Source organism: Somniosus microcephalus, chromosome 4, assembly GCF_052327205.1.
Source record: "Somniosus microcephalus isolate GS21.2 chromosome 4, FLI_Smic_1.0, whole genome shotgun sequence".
NCBI lineage: Eukaryota > Metazoa > Chordata > Chondrichthyes > Squaliformes > Somniosidae > Somniosus > Somniosus microcephalus.
The window spans coordinates 265,217,782-265,241,625 of record NC_140990.1 but is presented as its reverse complement, the minus strand read 5'-3'; the positions used below and the strand labels follow the sequence as shown (position 1 = coordinate 265,241,625).

Here is a 23,844-nt window from a genome sequence, read left to right as displayed (position 1 = left end):
GCCAACCAGTTCTCTATCCAAGTCAGTACCTTGCCCCAAATCCCATGTGCCTTAACTTTACATGCTAATCTCTTATGAGGGACCTTATCGAAAGCCTTCTGAAAGTCCAAATACACCACATCCACTGGTTCTCCCTTCTCTATTTTACCAGTTACATCCTCAAAAAGTTCCAGTAGATTTTCAAGCACGATTTACCCTTTGTAAATCCATGCGAGGTTATCCACTTTGGTGGCAAAAACAGGAAGGCAGATTATTATCTGAATGGCAATAGATTGGGAGAAGGGGAAGTGCAACGAGACCTGGGTGTCCTTGTGCACCAGTTGCTGAAGGTAAGCACGCAGGTGCAGCAGGCTGTTAAGAAGGCAAATGGTATGTTGGCCTTCATAGCGAGAGGATTCGAGTACAGGAGCAAGGATGTCTTGCTGCAGTTGTACAGGGCCTTGGTGAGACCACACCTTGAGTATTGTGTGCAGTTTTGGTCGCCTTATCTGAGGAAGCATGTTCTTGCCATGGAGGGAGTGCAGCAAAGATTCACCAGACTGATACCTGGGATGGCAGGAATGACGTATGAGGAGAGATTGGGTCGATTGGGCTTATATTCACTGGAGTTTAGAAGAATGAGAGGGGATCTCATTGAAACTTATAAAATTCTAACAGGACTAGACAGACTAGATGCAGGAAGGATTTTCTCGATGGTGGGGGAGTCCAGAACCAGGGGTCACAGTCTAAGGATAAGGGGTAAGCCATTTAGGACAGAGATGAGGAGGAACTTCTTCACCCAGAGAGTGGTGAATCTGTGGAATTCTTTGCCACAAAATGCAGTTGAGGCCAATTCATTAAATATATTCAAGAAGATGTTAGATATATTTCTTAAGGCTAAAGGGATCAAGGGATATGGGGAGAAAGCAGGGACAGGGTACTGAATTTGGATGATCAGCCATGATCGCATGAAATGGCGGAGCAGGCTCGAGGGGCCGAATGGCCTACTCCTGCTCCTATCTTCTATGTTTCTATACTCTCTGGAGTTTAGAAGAATGAGAGGTGATCTCATTGAAACATACAAGACTCTGAAGGGGATTGACAGGGTAGATGCTGAGGTGTTCTTTCCCTTGGCTGGAAAGTCTAGAACTAGAGGGCATAATCTCAGGATAAGGAGCTGGCCATTTAAGACTGAGTTGAGGAGGATTTTCTTCACTCAGAGGGTTGTAAATCTTTAGAATTCTCTGCCCCAAAGTGCTGTAGATGCTGAATATTGAGTATATTCAAGGCTGAGATAGATCAATTTTTGGACTCTAGGGGAAGCAAGGGATATGAGAATTGGGCAGGAAAGTGGAGTTGAGGTCAAAGATCAGCCATGTTCTTATTGAATGACAGAGCATGCTCAAGGGGTGGTATGGCCTACTCCTGCTCCTAATTCTTATGTTCTTATAATATTGATTGAGTCCAGCTTTAGGGTCTATCCTAGATATCCTCTCTATCGACAACCCCCATAAGGTAAGAACCATAAGTCCTGCATCAGAAAAACATAGGCCCTGGTCCTCCTTTCACCTTGTTGCTGCCCCTTTGCTGCCCTCTGAAATTTCTCTTCACTAAAAATGGGGAACAAGAAGGGCAGCAGCTCTTAAATGGCTATTGCTCTATTTAAATATTCGTGTTTGTTGTGTCTATGTTGACCAACTTAGATGATTCACTTTCTCTTTCTGATTCTCCTGAGGTGGATGTATCTGAGCTGCTGTCTATAAGGTCAGATGTATGTGCTGAATGTCCATGAGATGGCCCAGCTCCTGCTCGTTTCTGATGTGATGTGCTGAATGTCCATGAGATGGCCCAGCTCCTGCTCATTTCTGATGTATGTGCTGAATGTCCATGAGATGGCCCAGCTCCTGCTCATTTCTGATGGCTGGTATGTCATCTTGGGAAGGACCCTACACAAAGAGGGAAGGAAGATGAGTTTGCATGGTACATGTTTAAAATGGTTGAGCACACCGTACCAATGCCAATACAGACTACCAAGCTGCTGATAGGCAGATATGCCATGTATTACTGAGTGAGTGGGTTTGAAGGGAAAGCAATAAGAAATTAATAGGAAATCTGTCTTGTGCTGCCACAAAGCTCTCCCTGGCCCATGCCCTCTATTGCCTTAACATCCATGATGGTTCAAAGTTTGGAGGTTTGCAGAACTACCATTGATCCAGTCTCTCTATCTCTGTGATTGTGTGCAGCCTTCTATTTTATAAACAGACAATGCATCTGCTTTTAGCATTTAAAAATGACATAGAGTGGCACCTCAGACTACATAACACCTTTCTTGACTGGATGATTACACAACATTCAAGTAGTTTCAGGTGGCATTTGGACTTGTTGGCATAACATGTAACAGGTATAGTAGGTACATTTTCTCACCAAAGCCACTTACATGCTGATAAGTAAACATGGCATGTGACATTGTTCTTGGATGTCTAGAATATCAAGGTGGTTGGCACAGCTTCTTCTGCTATGGAAGACGGATATCTATCCTATGGCTGATGAGGAAACTCTGAGGCTTGGGATGACAACTGTTGGAAGGTGTTCTGACGCTGGGCAGAAACATATACTCATATATTCAAGGTTTGGCGTAAATCTAGATTGGATTGTAGAGAGGTAAAACAATTGTTTTTGAGGCTCTGTATCTCAACTGGTGAAACCATTGTTCAAGTGAGTCCATGGTATATATTGATGCCGTGGGCACGAGGATGCTGTCAATGCATTGATACATTTTATGGTGTGTTGTGCTACTCGCCATGCTGCTCCATTGAAGTTCTTGGCAGATGCTGCCTGTAAGGTTCAAATCCATGGTCATCAGTTATCGAATGGCTATGCTCATGGGGTTGGGAAGGACGCAGTAAAGGGGGTTGAATTTGTCTGCAAGGTGACATGCCTGGTGATGGGAGATTGGAATGGAATCAGTTCTCTGTGGTAGACTCATTAATTTGATATCCTGAGCCAGCCAGATCTGCAGTGTTGGAGGAAGCTGTGGAGGTTTGACTAGCCAGCCCGGGTCATTGATGGGATCTGGAGGGGTAGACTATAACTAACAACTGGAAATATTTACACTCAACTCAAAATAACCCTGCGAACAGTGGTCTAATGGGTAGGTTGATACTAGCTGGGCAGGCAGCCGTAAGCTTATTAATACTAATGCTGGCGTGGTGCATTCTTTTAGCCCGTTAAATTGCAGAAATACTCCTAATCACACTTGAACTAACCTAGGCCTTGGCTATTGTCAAACTGCAGCAAAATTCTACGGGTTTCGATAAATTGGGTGTGTCTCGATGAGAAGATGGTATACATGCTAAATCAAGTAAACAGAAATTCTACCTGTGTGGATTTTGCAGTAGTTTTGGCTTCGATACTTTGAGCACGGTGATCAATTTCCGCACATATCGCACATTTGTCCGACCCATTTAAAAAAAATATATAAATCATATTTGTGGAAGTGATGATAAGGCTGTAGTGTCACAAATTGTAGATATTATCATGTGAACCCTTTGTGAATTAGCTTCTGCATTTGCTCCTCGGTGCCCCTCTGCTCTGTGTATATAGTATTATATACGCATATAATGTGCTGGCTTTTCCATAAATCCGTGACGTAGACTCACATAGATATTTGTTACATGTTATACTCTTGACTAAATGTAGAGATAGCAAAACACATCAATGCCCAATGTGGAAATGTACTGCGGGGTCAGCAAGCACCTGAAAGAGAAGGATCTGTTAACTCCGGCTGGGAGTGGGAGCCCTCCACCCACCAGGTGGTATCTCCGTTTTGTTTGCCTACAAAGCTAAACTTGTTCAAATCTTCATTTCGTTCAAACGTATTGTATGTGGTCAAAAGCAATTGGGCGTTAAAATACAGTAAAATGCTCTTAGTTATACATGATCAGATTGAATTGCTTTTTATTGGATGGGTTTCAAATGAGGAAGAAAAACGGAATTTCATAAATGGGATCAGAAATGTGCACTTTACTGCTCTTTCCCGACCTTTTTTTAACACTAATTTATTGTTTAGTTTTGGAAACTGCAACGAGCTCAGCGCCTTGCAAAAAGAGACAACGTTCCGCTTCATCTTCATCTCTTGAACCAGCAACTTGCGTAACTGTGAACTCGAAACCGATTGATGTAAAATGCTAAAATGCCCACAAAACCAAATCACATGACTTGAATTTCCGTCTTGACACTTATTCTGTGAGCGCCTTGTGTTGAGCTCGATACAGTTTTGCTCCACTCCATGGCGGTTACTTTTTACAGCAATGAGACTGACTGATTCGAAAACAAAACCATGACTTTCCAAAGTGCCCTTCAACTTAATGGCAACGCGAATTACATGGCAGCGAATTCTTTCCCATCCAGCTACGATCCCTATTCTGAGATCTCCAACAGGAGCTTCTCTGATGAAACTGATAACAAGCGACTTCAGATTCTCGCCAACACCTTAGGGACTCTGCCCAGGGGGCACAGACAGGTAAGGCAGCCACCTCCAGACTCAATTATAGTCCAGCTTTAACAAACAGCTAAAATATAAAACGATTGTCTATATATATATAACAAATATAATAGCACAAAAATAATGTTAATATTTCCTGTTCTCTGGTTGTAATTTTGCTTGCACTTTGCTTGCAGTATAGATTATAGTAATGGTTTTGAATGTTCCACAAGTTTCCTATAAAGGACTGACACAAAATGAGTAAAAACTGCAAAGTAGCCAAGATTAAAATAGACGATTAAATTGAACAACCTTTGAGTATATGTATTTATTTTGCTTTTACTTTATTAAGTAATCAATAAAACCTCCAGAAACAAATAATAGATTTGTAAAAGTGATAGTGTACAAAATGGATTGGGTTTTAGTCAGACTAATATTGATCTGGTATTCCATAAGTAGGTTAATGGATGCAGTTATATATCCTAATAAAAGCTTAAGTTGTTGAAGAGAATAGTAATTTTGATTATTTCTTTCTTTTACAGCTTGTTTTGACTAGATCGAACTCTTTGGCAGACACTTCAGATTTTCAAAAGTAAGATGTATATACTTATAGATTCATTGTTTAGTGATATTATTTAACATTAAGAAATAATCTGGTCCTGGGAATTTAAACCTGTTGTGGTGTCGAAAGAAAGTTCATGTTGACCGTGTGATTCAGATTAAATGTGCATGGATGATATGGGCCTGTCATCGTGAAGATGCAACTTAGTGCACCCACCATTCCTCTGCAAACGAGGGAGTGATTAACTGTTTCAGGGAGGTTTGTTCTAATCCGATTTGCATTTATGTATTTTACACAGAATAAATATAGTAAAAAATAAAATTATATTAATTTATCTTTGTTTTCCAAACAGAAAAATGGTTGTTTTAAACAAACAAGATAATGAAACATTTGGATTTGAGATTCAGGTGAGGAATTTACTGTATATGTTGTGTTCAATGTTTTCAAGATATAACTTAAAGCTAATTTTACAATAGGCTTCTGTAATAATTTACACTTTTTTGTTTTTTTACTTGCAGACCCTTGGAATGAACCAGCAAAATGCTAATGCGTTGGAGATGTGCACTTATGTGTGCAAGGTGCGTGACAACAGTCCCTCTCATTTTGCAGGGCTGAGGGCTGGTAAGTATTCACTTCCTCTTTTGGTTTAGTTCATTCTGACTTTCTCACGGATGTGCACTAATTACATGTAATCCATTACACAGCTTCCTACGTCTGTATAACAACCACTCATTCTGTTTTTGAATAATAGGTGATATGCTAGTTAGCATCAATGGAATGGATACTGAAGGGTTTAGTCACCGAGAATTTGTAGACCTAATTAAGTCATCTGGCAATTTATTAAGGTAAGCATCAATGTAAATGTTTTTTAAGATTTCCAGGGCAGTCTTCTGCTACTGTTACCAACAGCAGCTCCAATGTTGGCAACAATGTTGTAAAGCAAACATTGTGGCAATGCTATCTCAGGAGCCTAGAGAGTCCACTAAAGAAGTAGGATTCACAGAGCTTGTAGAAGCGGTGGAATTTCTGAAGGCGGTGTAATCGTGACTGCTGAAGGCAATTTTATTCTGGCGGTTGACAGGCTGAGCAGCTTTAAAACACCACAAGTGTGAAAGTCACTGAGCACAGAGAAAAATTGCTGCCACCCCTCATCCTAATGAGAAGATTCACAAAATGAGAAAATAATAATTTCTGTCTTCATTTGAATAGCAAAACTCTTCAGTGGTGCATTAGATGAAATGGGATTTCCACTCTTGATTTTTAACTTCTATTTCAGCTTGTAGTAATAACAGTTTGTGATGTTTGCAAATGACGTCACTGCAGTGGCACTGCCATGCAATGGTGTCCTATCTGGGTTAGAAACAAAGCTCTCAGAAATAAAGCAACTGCACTACCTCAATTGGTAAAGTGGATCAGGAGATTCTCTTTTCTGAGTTCACTTAGAATCTATAATTCACTCTGACTGGCTGTGTAAATTACTCACACTGATAAACAATGGCTTGGATTTTGTGGTATGAATAACGGTGAGACTATCAGCACTCACTGTTATTAAAGAGTAAATTGGACAGCAACTTCCGGCATCTGCACATGCACACGCACAGTTAAGTGCAGAAAACAGGACGTTGTTGTCTGATTTGCCCTGCTCCTCCACAAGCTTCACTACACCGATACCTCGCTGAGAGATTCGGCATTTAAACACACAAAGGGCATGAAGTTGTGGTGCTTACCCACTATTTACCCAATAAACATGGCAGAAAAAGTTATGGCTTGTCCATTCAAGTGTAAGTGAATTTTTATCAGTGTGATAAATCTCAATTACTACCAAACAACCTTTCTGGCACTAAAAATTTACCTTTACAAGTGTGGAGTCTCATTTCTTCAGATTTTAATTATTGCTGGAGATTTAATTTTTTTTAAAATACATTGCTTTACTTTTTCTTTCTGCCTCTTTTATCTCTCTCTCTTAATACTATCTCTCTTTAATTTGCTCTCTGTACATAATTTTACATTGAGTTAAATATTCTAACTTATACTTCCTGGTTTAGACTCCGCGTGTCTTAATTAGAATTCTTCAATCTGGTTGGTTGAAGAGACACGTTAATTTCACAACTCAAACAGGTCTCAGATCCCCTGTAGAGGGTGCCGCACTGAAATGGATTGCTAATTACCCTAAGTTGTGCAAAAACCCACTAGAAGTCTGTGGGCAGTTGTAAGCATAATGAACGGCGAGCGCCATTCATTCACTGCAGACTGCAAAATCCGGGTCTTTAAGTGCTCCTGGTGCACGCTGGGAGTGCATATTAGAATGTTGTACACTCCCAGCTTGTGATTTTGAGCCCCAAAACAGAAATTGCACAAAGCACATTTAAAAAGAATGATTGCAAAGCTGTGATTATCTATTCAAGTATGTAATTCTCAGACATGATTATTAGTCTGATCTCAGCCCATCTGATGCTGAAACCTTCATCCATGTTTTTGTCACTTCCAGACGGCATTATTCCACTGCTCTACTGGCTGACCTCACATCCTCCATGCTTTGTAAACGTCAGCTTGTCCAAAACTCTGGTGCCTGTATCCTATTCTGCAGCAAATCCCGCTCACCACTTCACCCCTGTCCTTTCTGACCTACATTGGCTCCTAGTTCTCCAATGCCTCTAATTAAAAATGATCATCCTCATGTTTAAATCCTGTCATGACCTTGCCAGCCCTTATTTCTGTAGCCTCCACCAGCCCTACATCCATCCAGAACTCTCCATTTTTCTGACTCTGGCCTCTTATTCATCCCCCCTCCCTTTGCCCCCCCCCCCCCATTGATGGTCGTGCCTTCAGCCGCCTAAACCCAACGCTTTTCAATTCTTTTGTAAGTCACTTTTTAAAATATTCTTTCATGGGATATGGGCATCGCTGGCAAGGACAGCATTTATTACCTATCCCTAATTGCCCTGAGAAGGTGGTGGTGAGCTGCCTTCTTGAATACAACTGAATGGCTTGTTAGGTCATTTCAGAGGATAGTTAAGAGTCAATCACATTGCCGTGGGTCTGGAGTCACATGTAGGCCAGATCGGGTAATGACGTCAGATTTCCTTCCCTACAGGAAATTAGTGAACCAGATGGGGTTTTTACGACAATCTGGTGGTTTTATGGTCACTATTACTGATATTAACATTTTACTTCAGATTTATTTATTTAACTGAATTTAAATTCCCCAGCTGCCATGTTGGGATTTGAATTCTTGTCTCTGGATCATTCCTAGTCCAGTAACATAATCATGATGCTACCATACCCCTCCACCTCCCTCTCCTCCTTGAAGACCCTCCTCAAAACTCACCTCTTTGACCAATATTTTGTTCAACCCTCCTACCTTTCTCTCTGACAGTGACATTGAAGGGAAATAGGTTTGGATAGTCATATATCTAGTGGGCATAGATCTACCATTTTCTGCTCCCATATCAGCATCAGATTATCTCACAATTGACAGTGACTCTCAGAAACCCTTTCACTCAATGAAAGCCCATCATCATTTTGAATTATAACCTTTTATGCTCATGACAGAACACCCATTATGCACTGTCACTCATGGGACATCCTCCTTATTTTCTACATTTAAGAAAAAATGTTTTTGGGATGTGGGTGACGCTGGCATTCCTAGTTACCCTGCAAAGGTAGCAGTTAGCCTTCTTGCAATCCTTGTGGTTTGAGGTAGGGAATTCCAAGATTTTTACCCAGTAATAATGAAGGAATAGTGATACATGTCCAGGTCAGGATGGTTGTGACTTGGAGGGGAACTTGAAGGTGATGGTGTTCACTTGATATTGCTGCTCTTGTTCTTTCCGGTGGTTGAGGTGCTGTTGATGTAGCCTTGGTGCACTGCTGCAGTGCATCCTGTAGAAAGTATATACTTCAGCCACTATACATCAGTGGTGGAGGGGGCGGATATCTTTTAAGTGCAAGCCTGCGTCAGACAATGTTTTCTGTATTCAGACCTGAACTTTACCTCTATTTACAGCCTGATGACTATTAATAAAGACTCTGTCAAAAGAGATGGACTTGAAACAAGATTGCATTTTTTAAAGGTATTTTTCCCAAGCTTTTGCTATATGTCAGTTGAATTGTGAAATAATAACAAGAAACAATTAATTCAGCAGCACATGCACAATATGAAAACGGAAAACTGCATGAGCTAATTATCTTGTAGAACTCATAAGGAGAGTGCAATGAATATAAGTAAAAGTAATTATTCATGTTATAGTAGTTTGTGTAGCTGATAGGGGGATCATTTTGGCTCGACTCAGTTTTTTCAGCTGGTTTGGATTTCTCTTTTCTAGTGAAATTTGCACTAAGTCCAGTTACTGCTTGGCTGAAATAAACTACCCACAACTGCAGTTGTTTTAGACAATGAATACCCTAACCTTTGTGAACAGCAGAAAAGTGCTTTGCTATGATACAAAGATGGGTAGGAAAGCAAGTTGTGCAGAGGACTCAAAGAATCTGCAAAGGGACTTAGACAGGCTAAGTGAGTGGGCAAACATTTGGTAGATGGAGCATAATGTGGGAAAGTGTGAGGTTATCCACTTTGGCAGGAAAATTAAAAAAGTAAATTATTATTTAAATGGAGAGAGATTACAAAATGCTACAGTTCAGAGGGACCGGGGGGTCCTTGTGTATGAAACACAAAAATGTTAGCATGCAGGTACAGCAAGTAATCAAAAAGGCAAATGGAATGTTGGCCTTTATTGCAAGGGGGTTGGAGTATAAAAGCAGGGAAGTCCTGCTACAACTGTACAGGGTATTGGTGAGACCACACCTTGAGTACTGCGTACAGTTTTGGTTTCCTTATTTAAGGAAAGATATACTTGCATTGGAGGCAGTTCAGAGACGATTCACTAGGTTAATTCCAGAGATGACGGGGTTGTCTTATGAGGAAAGGTTGAGCAGGTTGGGCCTATACTCATTGGAGTTTAGAAGAATAAGAGGTGATCTTATTGAAACATATAAGATACTGAGGGGGCTCGACAGGGTAGATGCTGAGAGGATGTTTCCCCTCGTGGGGAAATCTAGTACATGGGGGCATAGTTTCAAAATAAAGGGTCGCCCTGTTAGAACTGAGATGAGGAGGAACAACTTCTCTCAGAGGGTCGTAAATCTGTGGAATTCTCTGCCCCAGAGAGCCGTGGAGGCTGGGTCATTAAATACATTTAAGGTGGAGATAGACAGATTTTTACAAGATAAGGGAGTGAAGGGTTATGGGGAGCGGGCAGGAAAGTGGCTTTGAGCCCGAGATCAGCCATGATCTTATTGAATGGCGGAGCAGGCTCGAGGGGCCAAGTGGCCTATTCCTGCTCCTATTTCTTATGTTATTTGTGTCTTAATTTAACAATGTTATGTGATGATATCCATCCCCTATTTCATTTGAAACAAAAGGTGCCTTTACATACTTAATATTTAATCTGGTGCTTTAAAGTTTTAGGATCACTTTTTATTGGCTTTTTGTAAGTTTGTATCGGATTGACAGGATCACTTTGTTGTATGCATTTGATTATTTCTTCAATATCATTTGATTTGGTTAATTAATTATGCTAACGATAACCCATCAGCAATTGCTTAATGCTAGTTCCTTGAAACGTACAGAAACATCTACTGAAAAAGTGATGCTGCATTTTTTGTTGCACACATATCGCAATAAAGTCTCTCTGCAGATGCCTTATGTATTTTTATATTTTATCAACACTCTGCCTTCCTGTGTCTCTTAGAAAACACTTCGCGAGAAATGGGTGGAGTACAGATCTCTTATGCTACAGGAACAACGCCTAGTTCATGGTAAGTTTCTATTGGGAAACCACAACGTAGCATAATTTTAATTCTAGCACAAATTTTAAAATCTAATTTGAAAACTTTTCATGTTATGAGGTATTTAAAATGAAGGAGTAAAATGGTATGATTCAAAATTCTTTGTATTTCTATTTCTGGTGAATTTTTATTCATCAAGGTGAGGGATCTCTACACACTAGTGAATGAACATGATTCCACCTTATGCATCCAGTGTGCATCAAGAACTCCCAGGCCATCTATAGCATAGAAAGATGTAGAGTAAAGCTTCCTCTGTCTACTCTAACAATGTGTCCTAACTCCAGACTTGGAAAATGACTCCTATTGAAACAATGTGTTTTTTTTTTGCTTCCCATACCAACCATCCTATTGTTTTTATAGGTGAGATTGCTCATTTAATGCCAATTTGTGTGCAGTTCTGTACGGTAGGGCTGTATCCACAAGGAACTGAAATGAGACTTCCCAAGCTCGTTTCCCACAGGACCCTTGTAGTCTGCAGACAGAGAGTGCAGTCAGTCTGCATTGGATTTAAACCAAGGCTCTGCAAGTTCTGTAGATTCTGTAGTCTATAAAAGAATAATGTAATAATTTCACTCCACCACCTCCCCCCCCCCCCCCCGTGTCCTAAATTTGTGTTATTTTAAAGTGATTTTATGGGGTGGAGAATGATTTACTTTCTCTCGCCTTAATTGTTTTCCTTTACAGGGTGTTTCCTATCATGCATTTGTTGCCGGGGAGACAGAGGAAAGGCTACAATGTGGACTTTTCCATAACTGCAGAGCATTATGTTTGGTTTTCCAGCAGGAACGATCCACTTAAATGATTTATTTGGAGGGTCTGTCTTTGGCTGGGTATAGTTAGGATTGAAATCTACCCAGTCTTAAGTATTGATCTTCACATTCAAATCCAAATGTAAGCCCAGTACCGGCAAACTCTTAAGTTGTTTGATTTGCTCTCGACCTTGTCTGTTCCATTTCCCGCACTTCTGCCCTCACCCCTTCCCCTCCCTCCCAGAACCACGATAGGGTTCCCCTTGTCCTCATCTTTCACCCCACCAGCCTCCACATTCAACAGATCATCCTCCATCATTTCCACCACCTCTAGCATGATTCCCACCACCAAACACATCTTCCCATCCCCTTTCAGCATTCTGAAGGGACCGCTCCCTCTGCAACCCTCTGGTCCACTCCTCAATTACCCTCAACAGCCCCTTCCCTCCTTACGGTACCTTCCTGTGCAAGCGCAGGAGATACAACACCTGCCCTTTTACCTCCTCCCCACTGTCCAGGGCCCCAAACACCCCTTCCAGGTGAATTAGCGATTTACTTGTACTTCTTGCAATTTAGTATACTGTATTCACTGCTCACGATGCGGTCTCCTCTACATTGGGGAGCCCAAACACAGATTGGGTGACCGCTTTGCGGAACACCTCTGTTCAGTCCGTAAGGGTGACCCCGAGCTTCCGGTCGCCTGTCACTTTAATTCTCCCCTCCACTCCCACTCTGACGGTGAAGCTCAACGGAAGCGCGAGGAACAGCACCTCATCTTTCAGTTAGGCACTTTACAGCCTTCTGGACTCAACATTGAATTCAACAATTTCAGACCATAACCTCTGCCCCTATTTCTTCAGGTGGCAGCTGTTGATAATTCTGCCATTACCATTTACAACATTTAATCTCTCCTGCCTTCCACTCTATCACAGACCGTTCCTTTTGTTCTTTCCTCCCCTCTCCCTTTTCCCAGCCTCTGCACCTGCTTAAAATCTGTTGCATCTCTAACTTTTTCCGGTTCTGACGAAGGGTCACAGACCTGAAACGTTAACTCTGTTTCTCTCTCCACGGATGCTGCCTGACCTGCTGAGCTGTTTCCAGCATTTCCTGTTGTTATTTCAGATTTCCAGCATCCGCAGTATTTTGCAATTGCCATTTTGAGTGGATCAGCTTGCAAGTTTTTGCAAGTGGCGGTGGGGGGGTTAGATTGAAGGTATTTCTACTAAACATAGGGTTCCTCTTTAGAATTGCTCATTTTAATAGCACTCAGAACTTTAAATCAGGAGCAAAGCGCATGAGGCAAGACAGAGTACATTAAATGACACATATCCATCTACACTGTTTCAATTTCTAGGGCTCTCGAGGAACAATAGCACAGCGGAATCTGCAGAATCCTTTCTATACAGCAGCATTGCCTTATTTGGATCAGCCACACGGAACAAGGAAAGATTTTCCAGCGACAGCAGCTGCAGGAGCCAACTCAGCTTAATGACTGATGACAGCGAGGATGGAGTCTTCCATCTCAGTGAGTTTGATGAGTCGGCCATTGGGAGGCACTGTAGGCGCAGCAGTATGGATGAAGAATGCCTCTTCCACAGGGAAACTGATATGTTCACGCCAAAAACCCAACTGAGCAGGAGCAGGAGCATCAGTATGACCAGCAGCGGAAGTGGACATATGTCACCATCATGGGACTTGCACAGTGGCTGTGGGACAGTTCCTCGAAAAAGCAAGAGACCAAGTGTGAGGAAGCGCCTCATGAAGTTCATTCCAGGCTTAAATAGGGCCGAGGAAGAGGATGAGAGTCATTTTTAGATTTTCGGATTAATACTTTAATGCAGTAGTGGTACTGCTAGTTTCATGGTAGCATTAAGGAGCAATAAGAAACGGTGGCATTAAACCATTAAAAAAAATCTCTGACTACAGGCTGGATCTGTGTGTTATCAGGAAATGCAGTAAAACCTCTTAAACAAATTGTTTATCTTTAATCAAAAGTTCACTTCTCTTTATATTTTTGCATAATCCATTCTGTTCCTATAATCAACAGAGACATTGGGATCCAAGTATTGAAGGTAGGGTTCATTGAGCAATATGTTCACATTTCATATAAAAAAAGTGCTTCTATAAACCTGTGACTTTAGAAGTCGTAGTCTAAGAATTAATAGATTGTTTTAAAATGGCCTTATTGTAAGTGCACTCCTATAGACTGACTACTTATCTAATGATCTGTAAAAGTTTTGAGAACTTCAGTCACACTTCAATCTGTCAAAAGTATATAAAAAAAGAAGCAAGAAAAATATCCCATTTTTCTGATCTGGAGCTGGAAACTTACAAGTAGCTGGCAATTTGAAAACTTCCCTCACCAAACAGTAATTAAACTCGCATTGACCTCAGCCGCGTTAAACCACTTCCCACAGGGAGCGATTGAGAAGTGGACTTAAAAAAACAGGTTGAGTTATAAGCTAAACATCACAAGTACGCTGCAGACCCCAGTCTTGCTGTGAATGACACCATGAAAAATTAATTCGTTTGTTTAGATAAATTTGCAAGACTTGAAACGCCTACAATGATCCAAAAAGTTAAATTAAAACTGGAGGAAACGTCTTCATTTTTACTTTATACAGTAAGAATGGCTCTGAAAATCTATTGTTTGTGATGTGGTGTAACCACTTGTGTTGTTAAGCACTGACCCCCATGGAGTTTGCAGATTCGGCGGGAGTGCATCCTAATTTGCTTGGAGCCAGTGGGTGCCTGAACCACTACAGGCACATTTAGGGCACCCACCTGCTCCATGCAGCCAGAAAATCCAGTGTTTACTTACCAATAGGAGATAGGGGGATTCCACAACCACCACCTCAAGACTCCATATTGCCCCCTGCCCCCCCCCCCCCCCCTCTGCAAAGGGATCTCTACAATTTTAGAAAAATACTTATGATTTCTTTGGGTATCCAAGCTCCCCTCAGCTGGACCTTCCCATCTTGTTTCCCTTTCCCAGCCCCCACCCCCACACAACATTGTCAACGGGTTCCACTTACGCCCATCCAGAGGCTGGTACACCTAATTTCACTTGACCTCCAGTTCTACACTGGGTCCTGACTGAGCCAGGGAAGCAGGAAACTCTAGGATAGGGAGTCCTTACCCCAGGGCCAGCTCCCTGATGTCACTGGCCTTTAAGCGGCAGGCAGCGGTTGCGCCCATTACAAGGCCAACTGGAAAATCCAAGTTTCAAAGGGGTAATAAAGACCACACCTGGAGTACTGTACACAGTTTTGGTTTCCTTATCTGAGGAAGGACATACTTGCCTTCGAGGCGGTGCAACGAAGGTTCACTAGTTTGATCCCTAGGATGAGAAGGTTGTTGTATGATGAGAGATTGGGTAGATTGGGCCTATACTCTCTGGAGTTTATAAGAATGAGAGGTGATCTCATTGAAACATATAAGATTCTGAGGGGGATTGACAGGGTAGATGCTGAGAGGTTGTTTCCCCTGGCTGGAGAGTCTAGAACTAGGGGGCACAGTCTCAGGGTAAGGGGTCGGCCATTTAAGACTGAGATGAGGAGGAATTTCTTCACTTAGAGGGTTGTGAATCTTTGGAATTCTCTACCCCAAAGTGGATGCTGAGTCATTGAGTATATTCAAGGCTGAGATAGATAGATTTTTGGACTCTAGGGGAATCAAGGGATATGGGGATCGGGCGGGAAAGTGGAATTGAGGTTGAAGATCAGCCATGATCTTATTGAATGCCAGAGCAGGCTCGAGGGGCCGTATGGCCTACTCCCGCTCCTAACTCTTAAGTTCTTATGTTCTTAATCCACCGTTATTACCCACCGCAAATTCCGGCCCAGTGTGTCTTAACAGTGTCAATTAAATAGGTTCTTATGCTTATTAGTACAAAGATGCTTTACACTCTTAACATTTAAGTTGACTTGGGGAGATCTGCAAATGTAAGTTATAATGGCAAACAAAGAGTATTGGACAGTGTATATAGTTGCAGTGCCTACTGATCTGTGTGCCATTTTTGCTGAACCTTCTACTGAACCATGAACTCCTTCAAGATATTGTTAAGTTCAGCACTATAATATAAGATAGATATCGCTGACTTCATTTGAAATATGAATGGTCTTTTTGGATAAGCAGAAATCTGATAATACAAAGAACCAGTAGACTCATTTTGAAACCATCAATGTAGATGGAAAAAAGTGTCTGAAGCGATAATCTGATTCAAATGTTATTGAGGGGGTTAGAGTGTTACCAACGGTGAATAACGGTTTCCTTTTTTTCCTATTTGTACAAAGTTCATGTTTCATTATGCAGTGACTATAGGGGATTAATTTTATTTGTGGTACAGGATACAGTAAAATAGCCTGGAGCCAACACAGTAGGCAGTGTTGAGCCATTTATCTCTGGAATGAAGCTCCATATAGTCAATGGCAGTTGCCATATTGACTAGATTTATGTGCATTCAAACCAAAATTAAGTGGTGGGAAGGAGAGTACTACCAAATTATATGAAAGGATGTATAAAATTTGCAAATTACTGCCAGTATAATTAAATTAGAAACTACTTAAACCAATGATCTTTTCAGTATGACTTAATTGGTACAATTATTTTAGAAATACTTAACCTGTTGATTGTGTGTGATCTACATCCAGTTAGATTGTGATTATTGAATCCACTGTAAAACCTAGTTGTACATAGATGTAACATTGGAAAATTATATGCTGTACTGAAAACAATAAGAGACTTGTTGGTTTTAGACCCAGATATGCTTTGGGGGAAAGGTATACAGAGTCTGAATATAAGGTGAAACTCTCAGATGCTGTTGTGAGGCAAAACTCAATGGGTATTTCAGCCTGATTATTTCTGCATGACAGTTGCAGTCTGAGGAGTATTATTGGTCATTGAAAGATTGCTGCTCCCTGTGTTGTGAAGAGCAGCTTGTAGTTTAATTGCAAAAACAATTCTGCTACATTCTTCAGAGGTTCACTGTGAAATGTAGTTGCGATATTATTCAGAGTTTAATTTTGCATTAATATACTGTGACCGGTAAAGAAAATCAAAAACAACATGTGCACTCTGGAAGTTGATCTTTTTTTTTGTCGTTATTTTCTATATAAAGTTACCCATGAAAATCAGTGTTTGTGTTATGTATATATGATCATTTTTATGATGTTGAGCACATGGAAGGTCATTACTTTTCCTATCCATTTGGAACTTTGAATGTAGTGGATCTGATGATGTAATAGTATTTTTTACCTTGGGCTTTTTAATTAAATACTCCTAATATTTTCAATTTTATTTGATAACTGTACTTGAAGTTCATTGTCACTCTTACACCAGTTAGACTATCATTAGATGTAAACTAAAATTATACTCACACACACACTAACTAACTAACACAATATTTACTTTATTAACTCTATAGACACAATTTGGGCTCGATATTTTTCTTAGGCAGTCCCTCGGAACTGAGGATGACTTGCTTCCACGCTAAAAATTAGTTCTCAGGTGACTGATGAGTCCAATGCAGGACCTACAATCTCTGTCACAGGTGGGGCAGACTTTGGTTGAAGGGGCGGGTGGGTGGGGTGCTTGGGTTGACGTGCGCTCCTTCCGCTGTTTGCACTTGGCTTCCGCTTGCTCCCAATGAAGAGACTCGAGGTGTTCGGAGCCTTCCCGGATGCTTCTCCACCACTTTGTGCGGTCTTGGGCCAGGGATTCCCAGGTGTCGGTGGGGATGTTGCACTTTTTCAAGGAGGCTTTGAGGGTGTCCTTGAAGCGTTTCCTCTGCCCACCTGGGACTCTCCTGCCGTGTCGGAGCTCCAAGGAGAGTGCTTGTTTTGGGAGTCTCGTATCGGGCATAAGGACGATGTGTCCCATCCAGCGGAGTTGATCGAGCGTGATCAAAACTTCGATGTTGGCCTGAGCGAGAACACTGACGTTGGTGCGCCTATCCTGCCAATGGATTTGCAGGATCTTGTGGAGGCAGCGTTGGTGGTATCTCTCCGATGCTTTGAGGTGCCTGCTTTACATGGTCCATGTCTCTGAAGCTTATACGAGGGTGGGAATCACTACTGCTCTGTAGACCATAAGCTTGGTGCCGGGCTTGAGGTCCTGGTCTTCAAATACTCTTCCTCAGGCGACCGAAGGCTGTACTGGCACACTGAAGGCGGTGTTGGACTTCATCATCGATGTCTGCCCTTGTTGACAGTAGGCTCCCGAGGTATGGAAAGTGGTCCACGTTGTCCAAGGCCTTGTCGTGGATTGTGATAATCGGGGTGGGGGCAGGTTGGTAGAGGACCTTTGTCTTACGGCTGTTTAGTGTAAGGCCCGTGTTCTCATACGCTCCGGTGAAGGTGTTGACGATGGTTTGGAGATCGGCCTCAGTGTGTGCGCAGACACAAGCGTCGCCTGCATACTGTAATTCGATGACAAAGGATGGGATGACCTTGGATCTGGACTGGAGGTGATGGAGGTTGAGCAGTTTCCCGTTTGTTCTGTAGATTAGCTCCACTCCAGCGGGGAGCTTACTGAGGGTGAGATGGAGCATTGCAGCAAGGAAGATCGAGAAGAGCGTTGGTGCGATGACACAGCCTTGCTTGACCCCGGTCCATATGTGAATTGGGTCTGTGGTGGATCCATTGGTCAGGATCATGGCTTGCGTGTCATCGTGTAGCAGGCGGAGGATGGTGACAAACCTTTGTGGGCAGCCGAATTTGAGGAGGACACTCCATAATCCCTCACAGTTGACAGTGTCGAAGGCCTTTGTGGGGTCAAAGAAGGCCACGTACAGCGGTTGGTGCTGTTCCTTGCATTTCTCTTGTATTTGATGCGCAGTGAAGATCATGTCCATTGTGCCCCTTAGTGGGCGGAATCCACAATGTGACTCTGGGAGGAGCTCTTCAGTCACTGGGAGAAGGCGATTGAGGAAGATTCTTGCGATGTCTTTCCCTGTAGCAGACAGCAGGAAAACTCCTCTAATTATCGCAATCGGACTTGTCACCTTTCTTGAAGATGGTCACGATTATGGCATCTCTGAGATCCCCTGGCATGCTCTCCTCCTTCCAAATAAGAGAAATTAGTTCATGTATTTGTGCCAATAGTGCTTCTCCGCCATGCTTTAGTGCCTCGGCGGGAATTCCATCTGCTACTGAGGCCTTGTTGTTCTTCAGTTGTCGGATGGCCTTTCCAACCTCATGCCAGGCTGGGGTTGTGCTGAGGTGGTGGCGGGTAGCATGCTGTGGGATGGAGTTGAGGACACTCACGTCAAAGACAGAGTCTCGGTTAAGGAGATCTTTGAAGTGCTCCTTCCAGCGGGCACTGACTGCCTCTCTGTCCTTGACAAGTACCTCTCCGTTCTTGGCCCGCAGTGGGGTAGGACCTTGGGTGCTTGGGCCGTAGGTGGTCTTGACCGTGCTAAAGAATCCACGCATGTCGTGGTTGTCGGCTAGCTGCTGGATCTCCTGCACTTTCTCCACCCACCACCCATTCTTTAGGTCGCAAGTTTTTTGTTAGACATCGGCCTTCAGGCATCTGTAGAGCTGCTTTCTTGCTCTCGAGTTCTGTTGCTGTTTCCAGATCAGGAATGCCTTGCGCTTGCGGCTTATTAGCTCCTGGATCTCCTGGTCATTCTCGTCGAATCAGTCTTGGTGTTTGCTGGTCGAGTGTCCAAGCATCTCTTCACAGGTGCTGATTATGGAGGCCTTGAGTGCAGACCATGCGCTGTGGACACTCTATCTCTGAATCACTGGGAGTCATCAGGTTGGTTGTGAGGCGTAGGCTTTCTTAGCCGGCTCTTTGAGTGTTCCAGCGTTAATTTTCTGTTGCCGTCGCTGTTTTGGGGCTGCGTTGATGGAGGTGACATAGCGGATTAGGCAGTGGTCTGTCCAGCAGTCGTCAGCTCCTGTCATGGCGCGGGTGATGTGGACGTCCCTCGCTCGGATGATGACGTAGTCCAGCAGATGCCAGTGCTTGGAGCGAGGGTGTTGCCATGAAGCCTTGTACTTGTCTCTCTGACAGAACAAGGAGTTGGTTATGACAAGGCCATGTTCTAAGCATTTCGTCAGGAGGAGGGTACCTTTGGAGTTGGCTTTCCCTACCCCCTCTCTGCCGATCACACCTCCCCAGAGGTCTGTGTCCTTTCCAACTCTGGCGTTAAAGTCGCCAAGGAGGATCAGCTTGTCGCCCGTTGGGACTCTGGACAGGGATTGTTTGAAGCTGAAGTAGAATTCCTCTTTGGTCTCGTCTGTGGCTTCCAGTGTTGGGGTGTACGCACTGATGACTGTAGCGCACTGGTTCTGGGCTAGGGTGAGCCGAAGAGTCATGAGGCACTCGTTTATTCCACTAGGGGAGTCTCTGAGATGTCCAACTAGCTCATTCTTTATGGCAAAACCTATCCCATGGAGGCGGCATTCTTTTTCAGTTTGCCTTTCCAGAAAAGGGTGTAGCCATCGCCTTGCTCCTTGAGCTGGCCTTCCCCTGCCCGTCGGGTGTCACTTAGGGTAGCGCTGTCAATGTCGAAGCATCTGAGCTCCCGGGCAATGATAGCAGTATGGCGTTCCGGTCTGTCACTATTGGGGTTGTCCATGAGGGTCCTGACGTTCCAGGTCCCAATGTTCATTTTAAAGGGGTGGAAGATGCCTGTGCATGAATTCTTTTATCGTGGGGTGGCCGTTGCACACCAGCTACCACACGGGCTTGATAGAGCAAGGTCTTGGTCCAATGGCAAGGGGATCTTAGACAATTGGAGACCAGGCTCTGCTATATTGGCCTAGCACACACTAAGGGTAAACCGGGAGAGCTTCTTCCCGAGACGGACCCTCTGATATAAAGGGTCAACGTCCGCCTTATTCCCAATCAATCACTCGGAGTCCGGAGGTTCGTTCAGTAAATCAACTTTATTTACAAGTCGACGGGAGACACTCATCCTGGGACGAATGCTCCCCAATTGCTGAAAATCTCCTGCCTTATATATTGGTTTTGTTCTGAGTCGTGGCTACTGTTTTGCAATTAGGTGCATTACACATCTACATTTCTTTCATCATACAGTTGGCTTCGGGTGCAAATTCTTGTGACCTGTGTGCATTGGTCTTGTGACCCCATACGTTATCTCTCAATACATTCCCCAATTAGTGATTCACGGTTTGTGCACTTTGGCTACGTTACACCAGACTTCCCTTCTGGACATTGTTCATAAACATTCCTTATATGGTTGGATATATGCTCTGTTCCTTAATCCCCTCATCTTAGCTCTTTTTAACCCTTTCACACACACACAAACATACTCCTACTGTCCTCCTTCCTTCCCTAGATATTAGCTTGGAGGTGGGGAGGGTAGAGGTGGGGCGGGGGGGGGGGCTGTTTTGAGGTCAGGTAAACCAGTAAATACGGGTTTCTGGTACGTCCTGTAGTTTTTAACTGTAGATCGCGGGGGGGGAGGGGGTTTACTGGGTAGCTTGTTGGGCCTGTTCCCCCTGGCCTACAAGCAGTGCTGTAAAGGCACTTACCTTATGGATTCAGCTCTTCTCGCCTCCTTTTACCTACTGGGTTTCCTGACTCCGGGGAAACCCGGCCGACTGTGATTAAAAATAGAATGACTGTTAAAATGAAGGCAGGCAGCCTTATTAAAATATTCAAATGATCAACCACCGCCTGTGAGCGGATTGGTCGCCCGCCTCTCATCCCGCCTCCGTTGAAATTGGAAACTGACGGATTCGAGGTGGGTTGGGTTCCTGTTTCAGATTTTTAGCTTTTTAACCTCCCGCCTGAACCAAACCCACCCATTTCTGGGGGGGAGGGGGTAAAATTTCCCCAATGCTTCACATCTAAAGTGCTAGCATTGATCAGTGTAAGACAGATGTGTTAAATCCATTAAATTGCATAAATTATACGTTGATGCTAACAGCTCTTGGGCCTAGAAATCTGATAATGTGGGAAAATGGGCGGTGCCACCGTGGGGCAAGGCCAACTCGCCCTTCTAAAAGGAGCACAGGCAGCACCGTTATTTTGCTGCTGCCTGCTGATTTAAATGATCGGGGCACAGAACCTACCATGCAACGTGCTGTTTCAGGTGGTACGCTGAATAGGAGGCCCAACGTGGCGTGGGTATAGCATCCCTGGAGTGAGGCAGTGTTGTCTTAAAGCTAGCCTGTCATTTTAGAAAGCAGTCTCGAGCCCTTAAAGGGGAACTGCCTTCTAAATTAAAAAAAAATATTTTAAAATAGGCAGTCTTTAGCCCTTACAGTTCAACTGCCTTCTGAAAAGAAAGCATTAAAAATAATTCCAAAATGGAAGTCTTCAACTCTTAAAGCTGAACTGCCTTCTGCATGTAAAAAAAAATGGTAAAAGTGCTTCAGCACTAACACAAATGGCTCAACAAGCCAGCAAAAGGGCACCCAGGGTCTTGCATGCAGCACTCCAGCTTTGTGCAGGGGGTCAACACTGGAAGAGAGGTCCTTGTAGGATTCTCAAAATTTACAGATCCCCCATTATGAAAGAAAACCACATCAAAGTGATTTTGGACCCTTGCTAAAAACTTCAGGAGTGATAAAAGGGCATGTTGGGCCTAAAAAGGAGATTCAAGATCAGAAATCAGACTTGGCATTTTAAAAGGATGTGTTCAGGCATGTTTGGGAAAAAGGCTGCAACAAAGAATTTGGGATCGACCCCTGCAGTAGACAGTTTGAGTATTCGAGATAGTCAGACTGTCTGGGGGAATTGTAAATGTCGCTCAGCCCCTATCAAGAGATTTACATGCTAACAATAAGACCCGTGAAAGAACAGCCTCACAGAACCCATCAAAATCATGCATGAACCAAATCGTTTAGCCAACCTACAAAGAATCTCAGGCCCCACAGGAAACTCAAATCTTGAGGACAGTTCAATACAATTAGATAAGAGCTCAACGGTTCAGGAAAACCATCCCGAAACTACTTCTCACATTTTTAAACGACTTCAACAATTGAGGAAGCCATCTCGAAACTGCTTAAACAATTTACACAACTTAATATTAACGAACCCGCCAAAATCTAACTGCACTTGAACTGATTTGGCGCGCAGATTAGCAGGCCTCGATTAGTATAATTGGGGGCCTGTTTCAACAGTTAAAGGGTACAGGAACATCACACAGAGTACAGTACATCTCGCAGGAACCAAGTTCAAGAAGAGCCATCGCCGAGCAACATCGAGGTCGAGGAGCAAGCATCTCGAAGCAGTTCTCTCTCTTTCTCTCAAAGAAGTAACACACCATCAGACACCTCGCGGCACCAAGGGCCCCACGAAACAACCAACCGAATATTACCCACAGCCAACCGGGTAATATTGGGCCACCACGACCAACGAAAAACCAACTTGGAAGAAACTGAAGGTCCGTCAGTTTTTTTCCACTCTACAATCTATCCTGACTTACCCCTGGGTAAGATTTTATTCAAAAAGACTCTAGGCCCTATTTCTAACCAAAGAAAATTGGGTACTCACCTGATAGATCCAATACGCACCCTACCGCATCAGCAGACTCGTGAAGACTGACCAGCTACGCAGGCGAAGTCCTCTACCACGTCTGGGATACAGCAGGCCCCAACCGACACATCTAGTGAACCCCAAAATTGCGAACCAGCTCAACTGTGATGCGCTATCAATTACTCATAAAAGACTGAGAGTTAAGAGAGTAACTAAAGGCTTTTATTAACAAAAGAATGAAGGTCTGCCTCGAGTGGTCGACCGGTCCAGAATACAAAGGGCTGGGGAGCAGTCACCTTTATACTAGGACTTGTGGGAGGAGTCAGTCCAGGCATGTACACAGTGGAATACAAACAGTGGTTTACCACATTCACCCCTTGTTTAAAATTGAGTCCGGTGGGGTGAAGTGTATTAAAAGTTAGTGTATTGGAGTCTCTCCGGAGGTCTTGTCTGCCGCTGTGATCGGCGTGGCGACGGCAGGGGTAGTGGAGCTTCCGGCGTCGAGTCCTGCGTAGGCTGTGGCATAGGTGTGTCGTCCTCGTAGATGTCGAGCGGGTCGCGGGGCCCAGGCCTGCCGTCTGCTGGGGCTGGATATCGGGTCGTGGGGGGGGGTGGTAGTGGGTTACTGCGGCCCCCGAGGGTGCAAGGTCTCTTATGGAGACTGTGTCCTCCCGCCCGTCCGGGTATGCAATGTAAGCATACTGGGGGTTGGCGTGGAGGAGGTTGACCCTCTCGACCAGGGGGTCCATTTTATGGGTCCTCACGTG

The 23,844-nt window shown here is 43.6% G+C and overlaps 1 protein-coding gene across 1 annotated transcript; it reads left to right on the top strand.

Annotated features, from left to right (window-relative positions):
- Nucleotides 1-4,057: 4,057 nt before the first annotated feature.
- On the top strand, nt 4,058-16,918 carry cytip (cytohesin 1 interacting protein). The gene is made up of 8 exons (XM_085986325.1): nt 4,058-4,501; nt 5,005-5,054; nt 5,377-5,431; nt 5,543-5,645; nt 5,776-5,869; nt 9,031-9,097; nt 10,775-10,841; nt 12,975-16,918. Exons 1-8 carry the CDS (start codon nt 4,319-4,321, stop codon nt 13,433-13,435), a joined length of 1,080 nt encoding a protein of 359 aa, XP_085842451.1. The 5' UTR covers nt 4,058-4,318; the 3' UTR covers nt 13,436-16,918.
- The last annotated feature ends 6,926 nt before the right edge of the window (nt 16,919-23,844 follow it).